The sequence below is a fragment of the Colletotrichum paranaense genome (assembly GCF_030867605.1).
Source record: "Colletotrichum paranaense strain IMI 384185 chromosome Unknown Scaffold_1.1, whole genome shotgun sequence".
Classification (NCBI taxonomy): Eukaryota; Fungi; Ascomycota; class Sordariomycetes; order Glomerellales; family Glomerellaceae; genus Colletotrichum; species Colletotrichum paranaense.
In genome coordinates, this window is record NW_026848959.1 from 5,202,596 (window position 1) to 5,215,057 (window position 12,462).

The following is a 12,462-nucleotide window of genomic DNA, read 5'->3' on the forward strand; positions in this document are numbered from 1 at the left end:
GGGAAATCTAGCAAAGTTCACAACGATGATACCTGATAACGAGCGGTGAGCTCGGTCAGGTAGCAACAATGGCGCATCCCCTGGCCGGAGGGCATTCCCCGCCAACAAGGTTTCAAGCCTCGTGGCCCGTCAAACAGATTGACATGTCGGCGGTGAGCCATCGTGAAAGTTCCGAGGGGTCGCAGAGACCCAAACTTGACAGATGACAGGTGCAGGGTCAGGGGCGTTGGCATGCCGTTCATCTATGAGGCCCCAAAAGGTACGGATATTGTCGTAGCGTTTTGCAGTAGCGTGACGGATGCCCAAGGCGTCGGTACCGAGTGAACGATGTTAGTGTGCTGGGCTGGGGCAGGCCACAGAACGTGCGGTTGCGCGAGTCAGGTAATTTGCAAACAAGGGGTTGTGATCCCCAGAGTTGAGTGGCGAGAGTGGGTAGGAAGCGTGCAAGGTTTGAATGTCACTGGCAGTGTTCGTTGAGGTTGAAGTTTAACTAAACTTATCAACAAGGGCAATGGGGTGAAACTTGCCCAGTTGGCCCCGTCAAGTCGTCTGCATGACCTTGCCTTAGTGCCTCCGACATTCCCGGAGTGAGACAATAGCCCTTCCGAGGCGACTCCCGGCAAGGCCCCGGTTTCGCCGGCCCGGGTCTGTGCAAGATCCCGGTCGGCGCCGAGTCGGAGCTGGTAGACACGACCCCGCGTTTTCGGCATTTACTTGCCTATCTCTCTCGGAGCATCTTTACACCCAACACACTCCGATGTCTGTCTACCTCGTGGTCACCTTATCTTAACTATATTACCAACTTACAATAACAATCTCATCTCGAAGACTCGCATTTCGTAGTTGTTTGTGTTCTCATAGTGTTGAATCTACGTCATCTACCTCGGTCGTTCACGACACAACTCAAGGTTCTCTAGAATGTCCGAGACTCCGTTTCCTGTCCCTAATGCCATCACCCCATACTGGCGCAAGGATCTGCATCCTCTAGACAGCCACCAAAGCTCCGAGACCCTGCCGGCGGAACAGGACATTGTCATTATCGGTGCCGGATACTCAGGCGCCGCTTCGGCGTACTACCTCTTGGATGGCACTGATCCCTCATCACGTCCGACTGTCACAATCCTCGAAGCCAGGCAAGCATGCTCCGGTGCAACAGCCCGCAACGGTAGGCACTCTTCCGTCACAGTATAGATGGTTCCCAATCTAACATGGTCAAGGCGGCCACGTGAGGCCGGATCTCTATGCTGGACTTCCCGCCCGCGCCAAACGATATGATCAAGAGACTGCGGATGAAATGGCGCTGTTCGAGCTTGCCAATCTTCATGCCGTGAGAGATCTCGTACAGGAAAAGAAAATTGACTGCGACTTCCGGATGACTACATCCATGGCTGTCTTGAGAGACCCGGCACTTGCAAAGCCGATCAAGGAAGGCCTGGATGAGCTCCTGCAATGGAGTTCGCCGACCGCAAAGCTCGTTCACTATCTTGAAGGCAAAGAAGCCGCGACATTTTCCGGTGTCAAGGATGCGACTGCTATATTCTCGTTCCAGGCGGGCTCGATCTGGTATAGTCTGCAATCATTCTGTTGCCTGCGCCGGCGTAAAAGCTGATCCCCCTCCAGGCCCTACAAGCTGGTTATGTTCCTCCTGTCTCAGACTGTCGACAAGGGAGCCCAGCTGCACACTCACACGCCCGTAATCAAAGTTTCCGACTCCCAAGAGGGCGGCTTCTGGACCATAACCACGCCCAGAGGTGTCATTAAGGCAAAGACGGTAATTTACGCTTCCAACGGGTACACGTCAACGATCCTTCCAGAGTACAAGAACCGTATCATCCCCGTCCGCGGGATCTGCAGCCATGTGGCTGCTCCTGATGGCGCCGAGCACCCACATCTCCCCATGACATACTCACTACGGCACGGAGCCAATCTATACGACTACCAAGTCACACGACCGGATGGGAGCATCGTCGTGGGCGGTGCTAGGACCGAAGTCATCCCGCGCGTCAACGAATGGTACAACGTCTGGGACGATTCGAAGCTCATCGAGCCCGCGGCTCATTACTTTGACGACCACATGCAGCGGAATTTCCGTGGGTGGGAGAACAGCGGGGCAAAAGTTGACAGCATCTGGACAGGAATCATGGGGGTGAGTGCGCCCCGCGAACCTATTTAGTGGACGCGAATAATGATAGGGAGGTGCAATTGACTGACACAAACGCGCATAGTACACCAACGATACATACCCCCATGTCGGGCCTGTACCTTCAAAGCCGGGGCAGTTCATCTGCGCGGGATTCAACGGGCATGGCATGTCATTCATCCTATTGACAGCCAAGGGTTTGGCGAAGATCGTACGGGATGGTGTGCCATTTTCGCAGTCTGGCGTTCCGCGATTGTTCGAGACGAGCGAACGCAGACTCCGGGAGGAAAAGAACGAGCTGCTCGGTTAAGTCGCCGAGCTAACTTGACTAACATGCTCTGCCCAGGCGGAAGATAGTTATATGTAGCATGGCTCAAAGAAGAGATGAACCTTCGGATGCCTAAACGAGAACTCTTGCTGCTGTTTGGGATACTGAAATGCGGAAAATATCCCGCACAGGCATGCTAGATATCAAACCAGCCACTGCTAGTGCAACTTGAGAACTTTGTTAAAGGATCGGCCTGGCGCTGCAAAAGTGCGGCATTGTCAGCAGATGCCGAACCATCGTGTCCCGGGTCTGGCCGAACCCCTGTCCCAACCAACCGTGCGACGCGGTGTCGAACGATGACCATATCTGCAAGGCTGAGCCCAAAATTTACTTTGATACGCTCGGCTGCATGCTGCATTCGACAGGGGGTACGGCCATGTGGGTTGTCGTCTCTTATGTTGTGGGGATCCTTGCGAATATGGATCGTTGGTGGCTCTATCCCTCGACGCCTGCGGTCAAATGCAGACACGATGCAGATGATGGCTCTATAAGACAACATTAGATGAGGAATCATTGATCTATTCTTCGTTAATCGTCAAACTATGTATGATTATGTACTGCCATTTCTTGGCGACAAATCGACTCTTCCTAAACCCTTTGCTTTTGGGTTTCCACCGATTCTTGATTATCATTGTTCTTCATCACTAGAGAGCGTTGTTAGGACCACCTGATTACCATGCGGTTGAGAATATGAACTCACGATATCGATCCATCGAGCCATCCACTTGTTGACAGCCGCCTTGGCCTCGTCAACCAGACCAAGCTCGAGCAGCAACTGGACGGACCCACGGATTCCAGAGTCGAGAGCAGAGGCGATCCAAGCGTGGGTGTAGGAGGTGTGCTCGCCAATGAAGATCATCTGATTTCTATATTAGAACTCTTGCCTTTGCTCAGTCATCCAGCAAAGGGCAGGTCATAACTTACGTTATCGTACGTCTTGAAGTACTCGGGGATGTAAAGTTGATGTTGGCCAGCAACGGGGCTGACCCAGCTGCCACTCTCGAGAGGGTCGAGAACCCAGCAGCGACGATTATACTTGCCCGTGTACAGCTCACGGGTGTTCTCGCCGTGGATCTCAACCATGGCGTCAAGAACATACTGGACGTGCTCCTCCTCCGAGACGGAAGCCCAGCGGTGGCCCCAGTCGCCCGAGATGTACGAGGCCAACATGGTGGCCTTTCCGGTGCCGTTGATGTTATACGACGGGTAGCAAGTGGAACCGATACCAGCAATGTCAGAGGTGGTGCTGCAACCGCCGACGATGGGGTTTTCGTAATGCTCCCAGAAGCGCTCTGAGAACTCGAGGGCGACCTTGCAGGCGCTGGTGTAAGGGAGCTCCTTGATGGCGTTGGAGATGGTCAAAGGCAGGGACGGGAGGCGCCACTTGCGGATGATGGAAAAGGGGACAGCCAGCAGGGCGTAGTCGTACGCAGAGGTCTCAAAAGTCTGGTTCTTGAAGGACTCGCGCCATTGAAGGTTGACCTTGGAGTTCTCCGAGTCGAACTGCACACGCTCAATCTTGCGGTCCATGGTGGTGATGTCGTCAACGAGAGGGTGGAAAGCCAGCGGGAGACGGCTGAGACCGCCGTCGATGGTCTTGTAGGAAGCAGCCTGGAAGTACATGCCCTCGTAGAGAGTGTCCCAGAACGAGGTGGCGGTGTAGCTGCCCAGGGCATCCGTCGAGTTGAGGGAGCCCTTCAGGTAGTTCACCATGAAGGCATACTCGGACCAGACATCGCCACCAAGGCCCTGAAGACCAGAGTCGAGGAATTCGCGGTGGGCCTTGAACATGTTTTGAGCCATACGGACAGAGAAGTCGCTACCAGGAAGATACTCGTCCAGTTTCTCATTGAGGGTGTTGGTAGACTCATCGTAGACCGTGGCGACAGCCAGCGAAGAGTTGGCGGCGATCTGAGCCAAAGTAGGGGGCAGACCGTTGGGAAGCTTGATGCCGTTCTTATAAGAGAGACCGTTCTGGTTGCTCTGGATCCAGGGGATGAAGTCGACGCTGAGGTTCTTGTCGTGCTTGTTGAGCTCGTTCATCTCTGCAGCAAGCTGAAAGACGAGCTGGTGGTCAGTGATGTTGTAAGTGGTGTTGGTCTTGGGATCGACATAGTGCTCGGGGAAGCGCATGGGACCCATCTCCTGATAGGAGTAGTCGAAGGGACCACCACTGAGGTACTCGGTGTGAACACGGCCTCCCAGACGCTGGCCAGCCTCAATGATGCTGATGTTGGTCATGCCGGCTTGTGAGAGAACGAGGTAGCTCATCAGACCAGCCATACCAGCGCCGACGATGGCGACGTGCTTGGACTTGGCAGCGTCGACATCCACCGTGGTGGGCTCCTTGTCCTTGAGGAGGTTGACGCCCTCAAACCAGGCTCCGAGCGTGTCAATGCCGGTGCCGTTGTTCATCTCAATAGCTATGACGCGTTAAACTATGAGACAATACAACAACATCATGAGCGCACTTACATCTCTTCAGAGCCCGGCGCTTCCACTTGTGGTGCAGAGTCTGGGGCTCACTTCTGCCCTTCAACTCGCCGGAGATACTCCACGCGGAGATGCAACCATCGGTGGCAGCATCTTCAGGGAGAACCCAGACGAGGCGCTGAGAGTCGCGCACCTCTGACTTGACGATGGTGTGGTGGGCATCGCCCATGGAGGCACCTCGACATGAACCATAGGTGAATGTGACGGTCTCTTCGATGGGCTGCTCAAGAGTGATGTGAATGTTGGACACGCGGGAGGTGACTGCGCTCCGCGTCTCGAGCTTCATAGGAAGGCCAGAAGCCGCCGCAAGGGCGCTTCCGGCAACGAAAGATAGGAACCACCGAGCCATTGTAAATGGAGAAGGCCAGTCAGAGGGAATCCGGGGTAAGCTTGGCGTGAGGATGAGTCTCTGGAATCCCTTCTCTCCTTGTCCAAGATGCGCCCGCAGCTCTTTATAGTCAGGCGCAGGTGTCGATGATAGTAGGCCGGTGACGAGTAAGACGCCGGTCACTACCAGGGCTGTCGTCAAATCGATATCGATCTCGGTGTAGCCTCGAAAACGCGGCCTACGGCCACAGCACGAACCGCACCATCGGTGCCCGATCCATGAACATTACAATATTGGTCATCGGATGACGACCGGTTAGGACTTGGCGGTGTCGGACCGCTTACACTACAAGTGGCACTTCGAACTACGATAGATACAACCTCAAGGGTAGCTGGTACTGGAACAATGTTCGGCAAGTCAGGGCTCCATCGGAGACTTTCCCGCGCCTTTTGCTTTTCTTCCCTTCCTAAAGACATCAACCATACCAGAAGAAGCAGGTGAGAAACGTCAATCGCAGGGCACTTCCATGGCGCACCATGTGGTTGCCATGCAGACTGACGTCGCACAAGGGCGAATGTCGTCTGTCTGGAGGATCCGAGTCATTGGGTGTTGGACGTTATCAGTGGAGGCGGTGCGGTGCAGGCGGGAAGATAGGGACGAGAAGCTATAGCGGCCGAATTCCAAGTTGTTTGGCGGGGCAAACAAACCCATGCCGTCTACAACGGCCCCGTTCTCTTGGAGCCTTAGCCTCCGGAGGCCGCGGTGGGGGAAGGGGGGCGCGAAGGATTGTGTGGAGGTTCAAGGTTACCGAGACCGGGGACCTATCAACTTATTCGTCTACCGTGGCCATGTCGTTGGCGCCCTGATTCGTCTCTTCGCGCCCTTGGGATGAACATGGCAGATGGGGATCATGGGACAAGACGAGGATGTCAGGGATGTCAGGGATGTTGGTGTATGTAGACTTGCAGTTTGCCGGCTCCCTCCGGAAGAGTCATAGATTGAAGTCATCTACTCCGTACCCCAGAGCGATAGCTTCTGTTGTCCGAAGTACCTCATGCTGATGGTTGTGCAGTCTTACATCCGTAACATCGATCAGTATCTGTACATTCTGCCAAGATAGCGTAAGCTCGCCCGAGATCAAGTTGTGTAACTGGGCGGGATAATTTACGACCATGAGTAGTAGGAAACTGGGGGAGACTGCCTTGCGCCGCTTGACGCGTTCCTTCTCTCTGACATAAGCAAGTCGAATGAGACTGCGATATCTTAAACGATAGATAAGATATGTTCGTTGATAGATAGGCTCAATAGGGGACCACAGGTTTGTGGCATCTCGGATTCGTATGCCTGAGTTGACCGGCCCGGCTCCGGTGACGGGATGCTCTCAAGGTTGATTTACAATCATGGAGTACTCGGTAAATTGCTGGAGGTTGTGTGGATTTGAGTGGGAAAGTTTCTGTCTTTGCCAGTCGGAAACCTGGGAACCTCGAATCAATAATGGAACGTAACTTTGAGGGGAAGAGAGAAGAAAGGAGAGTAGAGACCCCTAAGGGAAGCTTGAAGCGAGTTGAGATAAGGACAAATACCGCACCAACGCAACTTTGGGGGAACTAAGGGTTGAGGTGGACAAGAGTGCCGAGCTCCCCACTAATTGGTTGAGATAGCCGATCCGAATCCCACGGGAAAAGATAAGAGATGCATTGGTTTTAGTCTCGGTATGTGGGCGGGAAGCAAGGTGGTTGGGTGGTGGTATTAAGAGAGAGAGAGAGAGAATCAGATAGTGGAAAGGGGAAGAAGAGAAGGAATCAACGACTTGTGATGAAAAGTCGCGATAGTTTGTAGTTGATAGAAGTTGAGCAGAACTCTCCTTGGCATACGAGAGTTTCGGGAGTCAACATGGCTCTTGAGTCTTGATGGGGGGAATAGAGTGTGACGGGCGCAAGGGTTCAAGTTGCAGAACACATCCTTTGGCGTAATGGCATCATTGACAGCCAATAAACGCCGCGGAATGACAGAGGATTCTGAGCGGAAATCTCCACAATCGCAGAGTGCCGAGACTTTTGGATATTGAACGCACCGCTTGGCTCGCTTCTGCGGCTCTGCAACTCTCTTTTCAACTGCCCAAACCCGTTAATCGCCCATCATTTTCCCTTTGAATCGGTCACGACCATCTACGGATACCCAGTAGAGATCTCGTCGCAAAAATCCGGGGTAAGGTGCGCCCGCAACTCTACGCCCGCACCATCGATCCGCAAAACAATCACACATCACAACGTAGCGTCAGGAACAAGCGGCTGGCGTCTCATCACATTGGGTAGAGAGAGAGAGAGAGCCTGGAGTAACACCAGAACTGGATTTCGTAGCCTACGAGAAGCACGCAATGGCAGAAGCCGCAGCATCAGAGACCCCGCCATGGTGGGCGGCCTTTCCCGCTCCCAAGGCCAAGTCACCGGAAGTTGAGGCAGACGAGGTGATGGGGTTACTTGAGGCTCAAGCTGCGACCAGCAACAGCACACCTCGAGCCTTCCTGCTCGTCGATGTGCGCCGGAACGACTTCGAAGGTGGCACCATCTCAACGTCCATCAACTTCCCGGCACAATCCCTATACCAGACAAGACCCATCATTCATCAGCTGTGCAAGCAGGCAGGTATTAAGCGTGTTATATTTTACTGCGGTGAGTTCCCGTCGTCTGCCTCTTGTGACTGTCTAAGACTCCCTTTTTTGGGCTTATCCCCCATGCTGAAGCCACCCAGGAAGCAGCAATGGCCGTGGCCCTCGGTCAGCGAACTGGCTGCAGGACTATTTCGACGAGGTTGGCGAAACTGCCGTGCAGGCCGTCATCCTCAAAGGCGGAATCAAGGGCTGGGTTCGTAAGTATGGCGGCCGCATGATGGACTGGTATGACGAGAAAGCCTGGGCCGGTCTCGACAAGTAGAAATGCCCCGCTTCGTCCCGGCCTATGATTGCAGGCTGCGCAGTCGTACTTCTGGGCCGTATGAATGTGACATCGTTGTGCTGGTATCTAGCATAGTTCATCCCCATCCTTGTCTCTGAAACCAAAAAATCATCTTTTGCCGTCATAACGCCAACTTGTAAAACCTGTACTGCCTTTTCGCGGAAGTCGACCACCGGATAAAGACACGCCTTTTACCGCTGGTGGTTGCGATCGTCACCGCCGATTCTCTCCAGAGCCTCCAGCATGACAACGGAGTTGCCGCGGATGACCTGTTGCTATATTAGTGTTCCATGTTCCAAATAAAAAGGTTGGAAAGGGGGTCTTTCGCAACATACCACCATGCCTATCCGAACCTTCTCGCCGCCCTCCTTCTCCTCAACAGCCTCGTCCAGCACAATGTTCAGGAAAACCTTTGACACAGGTTAGCAGGGGCCGCACCCAAGCAGATCGTCAGGAGACTGCGTACATCGTAACCGCGGAGAACACCGATGACCTTGCGGCTGCCGTTGAGCTGGACAAACAGTCTCTTGTCAAGGTACTACGAAAAGACGTGTTAGCTTTCCGAAATCTCAAATAGCAATGGACGGGACAATGAGGGATAGCCAAGCAGCTTGCATAGCTTCCGTTATCTGGCAATACATCGAACAAGTCTGGAGACTCCGGTATGTCCGTGAGAAATCGGGGCTTCCGTACCTTCTTCAGCTCGGGCTGTGCGGGCGCCATCTTGAGTAATTTGGTGGGTGGTGTAGAGTACCGAGGAGGAGTTCAATGGGTAGGTGCCGGTTTGATGATGTCGCGCGAGGTGAGCTTTGCGACGCGACGGAGCTCTGACAGCCTGACCGAGGGGATCTCTCTGCCACCAACCGTTATCTGGAAAATTGGGTGGAGTCACGTGGAGATAATCGTCTTATCGGCACCTTATCGCCAACACCTTTTCGAGAGGTCGCGAAGCTGCCTGACTGACATCACACCGAGCAAAAGTCACACTCGCAACCTCATAGTACACAAAATGAGTGCATTTACGCCAAAACGAAAAGCGAAAGTAATTAAGGTTCTTGATGACGACGAAGATGACGCGGGAAAAGCGTCGCCAACTGGTCAAGAGCCAGTAAAGGATGGTGAGTCTGCAGATCCCTTCCAGAGACCTTGCGCTGATATTTTTCGCAAGACTAACGAGTCTCCAGAGGGTGAACCGGTAGCAGTCAAATTCACAAGGAAGCCTTTTCGTCAGTCTGGTTTGCGCAAGAGCATCAACTTTAACGAGACCGACGACTCAAACGGCGGCGTCGCAATCGGCGCAACCACGAAACCCAAACCCAAAGTCGCTGCACAGGACGATGAGGATGAGGATGGACCCGTAGTTATTCGTCCGTCAGTGAGCCGTTCAAGCTCACTGAAGCAAAAGAAGCGCCAGTCCTCCTCAAGATTGTCATTTGGTGGTGCTGGAAGTGATGGCGACCAGGGAGCAAAGTCGGGATACACGACCCCCAAGAAGTCGACTCTGGGTCACCAGGCACTCGAAAACAGTGCGCTCAAGAACCGATTACCCATGCGATCATTCCGCGACGATGATGAAGACCGTCCAAAGTACAGCAAAGAATACCTCAGCGAACTACAAAACGAGACGCCAAACACGCCGCAGAACCTAACGTCCCTGCGCATAGAAGACGAAGACGGGATGGATCTAGACTCCTCTGAGCTAGAGGGCGCGTTGATAGTGAACCAGGATGAGTTTGCATCTCAGCCGGCCCAAACAAACATTCTCACAGAAGCCGAGATCCAGGAGAGGAAGCAGCGCAGGGCTCGGCTGGCGCAAGAGCAAGATGGCGACTTCATCTCCTTTGACGACACCGAGGACGGCGGTACCTCTCTGCGGAAGAAGAAAGCCGAAACTCGCCTCGTCGCCGAGGATGAAGATCTTGGCGAAGGCTTCGATGACTTTGTCGAGGATGGCGGCTTGTCGCTGGGTAAGAGGGCCGAAAGGGAGGAGAAGCAGCGCCGCAGGCGCGAGATGGCTGAGCAGATTAAGATGGCCGAAGGAGACTCGGGTGATGAGTCCGATGCGTCGGAGGCGGAACGACGTGCAGCTTTCGAGGCGGCACAGACAAGGTCGGGAATGGACGGCTTAGAGAAGCCCGAGCGCAATCCCACCGAACAGCTCCTGCAGGTTCCACCAAAAATTACGCCGCTGCCGAGTCTGACAGATTGTCTTTCAAGGCTACAGGCTACAATGCGCGCCATGGAGCTCGAGCTTGCGGAGAAGAAGAAGCGGGTGGATGAGCTGACACAGGAGAAGGACAGCATCATGGTCAGGAAGGACGAGGTGCAGCAGTTGCTCAACGAAGCTGGACAAAAGTACACTGCTGCTGTGGGCAACGGAGCTTCGGTCGAGTCGACTACGCAATCGCCAGCTAGACAGATTACGAATGCCGGACCGAGCGAGCTGAGGGTTGAAAGGGGCCTCGAGAGCCTGGGAACGACACCGAATAATCGTCCAGACGTAGGAGATGTCGACTAGTTACTGTACTCGGGACCGACAGTACCTCATATATCGCGATACCCCAGATTAGAAAAGAGGAATAATGTTATCATAGCTTCAATTCTTTTCGATTGTCTAAGAAATAACCTCTCCGCATAAAGAGAGAAATGTCCTGCCAATGCCAACGCCGCATGAGAATACACCTATGGTACAGACTACCACTTGCCGATTATAAGCACAATCACCCTGCCTTGATCGAGGTCAAGGCCCATTCACCTCTATTGTTCAATAGAGACCATCCAACAACGATCCTTATTTGGTCTTGGAGACGCCAGCGCCAATGACACCCGGAAGCTTCTCCTCGCCAACACTGAAGAGCAGACCAATAGCAAAGGTCAGGGTACCGACCATGGCAATACCGAAGCCGACGAACAGCCAAAAGGGAACGCTGACGTCAATCTTGCTGCAAGTCCTGCCGCCCCAGTGAGTGACGCTGCCAGTGGTCTCGTTCTTAGTTCCGAGGCACATGCAGGAGAAGCATTCCTTTCCGGCTGACTGGCCATCCGCTTTGGCGTACTTGTTCAAGCACTCACCGTGGCCCGAACAATTACCAGTGGCCTTGACACAGGCATCCTGCGAGCCAAAGCAAGAAGGAATAGTACCCCTCTCGGCATTTCCAACGAATGGCGCCGTGCTCTGGACTGGCGTAGTGGGTGCGGGCGGATCGTGGTCGTCAGTCTCGGTCATAGTCATGACTTCCTCGGCTTGGCGGCGACGGAGCTCCTCGGGCTTTGAGGACCAATGACGCAACTTGGAGTTGCGAGATGACTCGGGCATCGCGATGATGATGGTTTCCATCTCGCCATTGGCAGCAAGCTGCTTGAGAAGGGTGGCGTTCTCAGTGAGGGACACGAGGATTGACGAGTCCTAAGGAGAGAAAGTGTTAGTTTCTTTGTGAAGGATGCAAGGTCTGTTGGAGTATCCGATGCTCACCTTCTTGGTATCATATCTGACGATAGAGGACTTGCCACTCCAACATTGTTCGGCAAAGGGGTTGATGGCCTTATCGAAAGCACAGTTCTTTGCGGTGACGCCAACCGACGGCAAGTCGTTGGCCAGCAGCATATCATTGGCCGTGATGGAAGGAGCATCTCCAACTCTGAAGCTAGGTCCAGAGATAGCAAGAGACTTCTGGAGCGTCTTGGCATCGTCGGCAGTGATGCCCTCGAGCATGACGACGAGCTGCGACGGGTTTGTGGAGACGGCATTGCTGAAGAGGCCCTGAGGGGCCTTGCCGAACTCGTTCAAGTAGCTGACAGCGTTCTCGTTGGAGATAGACTCGGGAAGATCCCAGGATGCATGTTGACCCTCGGGTGACAGGCGTTGGAGGAGGATAAGGCGGGCAATCTGTCGTGGTAATGATGGAATATCGGAGCTCGAAGACTGCTTCGATTGCAGGAGATATACGTCAGCGGGTTGGTCCGAAGAGAGCGCGGTCGCGACGCCGGTCAGGGCAGCCGCAAGCCCTACGGAGAGCTTCATGGTGTCGTCTGATGTGGTTGGAGCTCGTAGATGGGGATTCGGTGATGATGTCGTGGAGGGGAGGAGGATGTGGATGCGACTGTTTGCTGCTTGCTGCTCTCTCACCAAGCTGCGGTGCGTCGAGGATGTCGAGCTCACAGTGCTGCGCCTGCATGCTATTGCTACTGCAACACGTTCCAGGCCAAGCCCATCCAACCC

General features: G+C 54.0%; 6 protein-coding genes across 6 annotated transcripts; 3 read left to right on the forward strand and 3 right to left on the reverse strand.

The window, feature by feature from the left end:
* Positions 1-918: 918 nt before the first annotated feature.
* Positions 919-2,450, forward strand: CPAR01_01807 (FAD dependent oxidoreductase; the record flags this gene model as incomplete). Its single annotated transcript, XM_060486095.1, has 4 exons — positions 919-1,165; positions 1,218-1,563; positions 1,621-2,146; positions 2,226-2,450. 4 exons carry the CDS (start codon positions 919-921, stop codon positions 2,448-2,450), a joined length of 1,344 nt encoding a protein of 447 aa, XP_060356952.1.
* A 646-nt stretch (positions 2,451-3,096) lies between these two features.
* Positions 3,097-5,310, reverse strand: CPAR01_01808 (L-amino-acid oxidase; the record flags this gene model as incomplete). The annotated part of the gene is made up of 3 exons (XM_060486096.1): positions 3,097-3,327; positions 3,393-4,891; positions 4,944-5,310. 3 exons carry the CDS (start codon positions 5,308-5,310, stop codon positions 3,097-3,099), a joined length of 2,097 nt encoding a protein of 698 aa, XP_060356953.1.
* A 2,356-nt stretch (positions 5,311-7,666) lies between these two features.
* CPAR01_01809 (uncharacterized protein) lies at positions 7,667-8,222 on the forward strand (the record flags this gene model as incomplete). Its single annotated transcript, XM_060486097.1, has 2 exons — positions 7,667-7,961; positions 8,041-8,222. The coding sequence occupies 2 exons, from the start codon at positions 7,667-7,669 to the stop codon at positions 8,220-8,222; spliced, it is 477 nt and encodes a 158-aa protein (XP_060356954.1).
* A 212-nt stretch (positions 8,223-8,434) lies between these two features.
* CPAR01_01810 (LSM domain-containing protein) lies at positions 8,435-8,966 on the reverse strand (the record flags this gene model as incomplete). The annotated part of the gene is made up of 4 exons (XM_060486098.1): positions 8,435-8,518; positions 8,579-8,653; positions 8,710-8,781; positions 8,937-8,966. 4 exons carry the CDS (start codon positions 8,964-8,966, stop codon positions 8,435-8,437), a joined length of 261 nt encoding a protein of 86 aa, XP_060356955.1.
* Positions 8,967-9,252: 286 nt separating this feature from the next.
* CPAR01_01811 (uncharacterized protein) lies at positions 9,253-10,761 on the forward strand (the record flags this gene model as incomplete). The annotated part of the gene is made up of 1 exon (XM_060486099.1): positions 9,253-10,761. The coding sequence occupies one exon, from the start codon at positions 9,253-9,255 to the stop codon at positions 10,759-10,761; it is 1,509 nt and encodes a 502-aa protein (XP_060356956.1).
* Positions 10,762-11,034: 273 nt separating this feature from the next.
* On the reverse strand, positions 11,035-12,264 carry CPAR01_01812 (uncharacterized protein; the record flags this gene model as incomplete). Its single annotated transcript, XM_060486100.1, has 2 exons — positions 11,035-11,649; positions 11,716-12,264. The coding sequence occupies 2 exons, from the start codon at positions 12,262-12,264 to the stop codon at positions 11,035-11,037; spliced, it is 1,164 nt and encodes a 387-aa protein (XP_060356957.1).
* Positions 12,265-12,462: the final 198 nt, after the last annotated feature.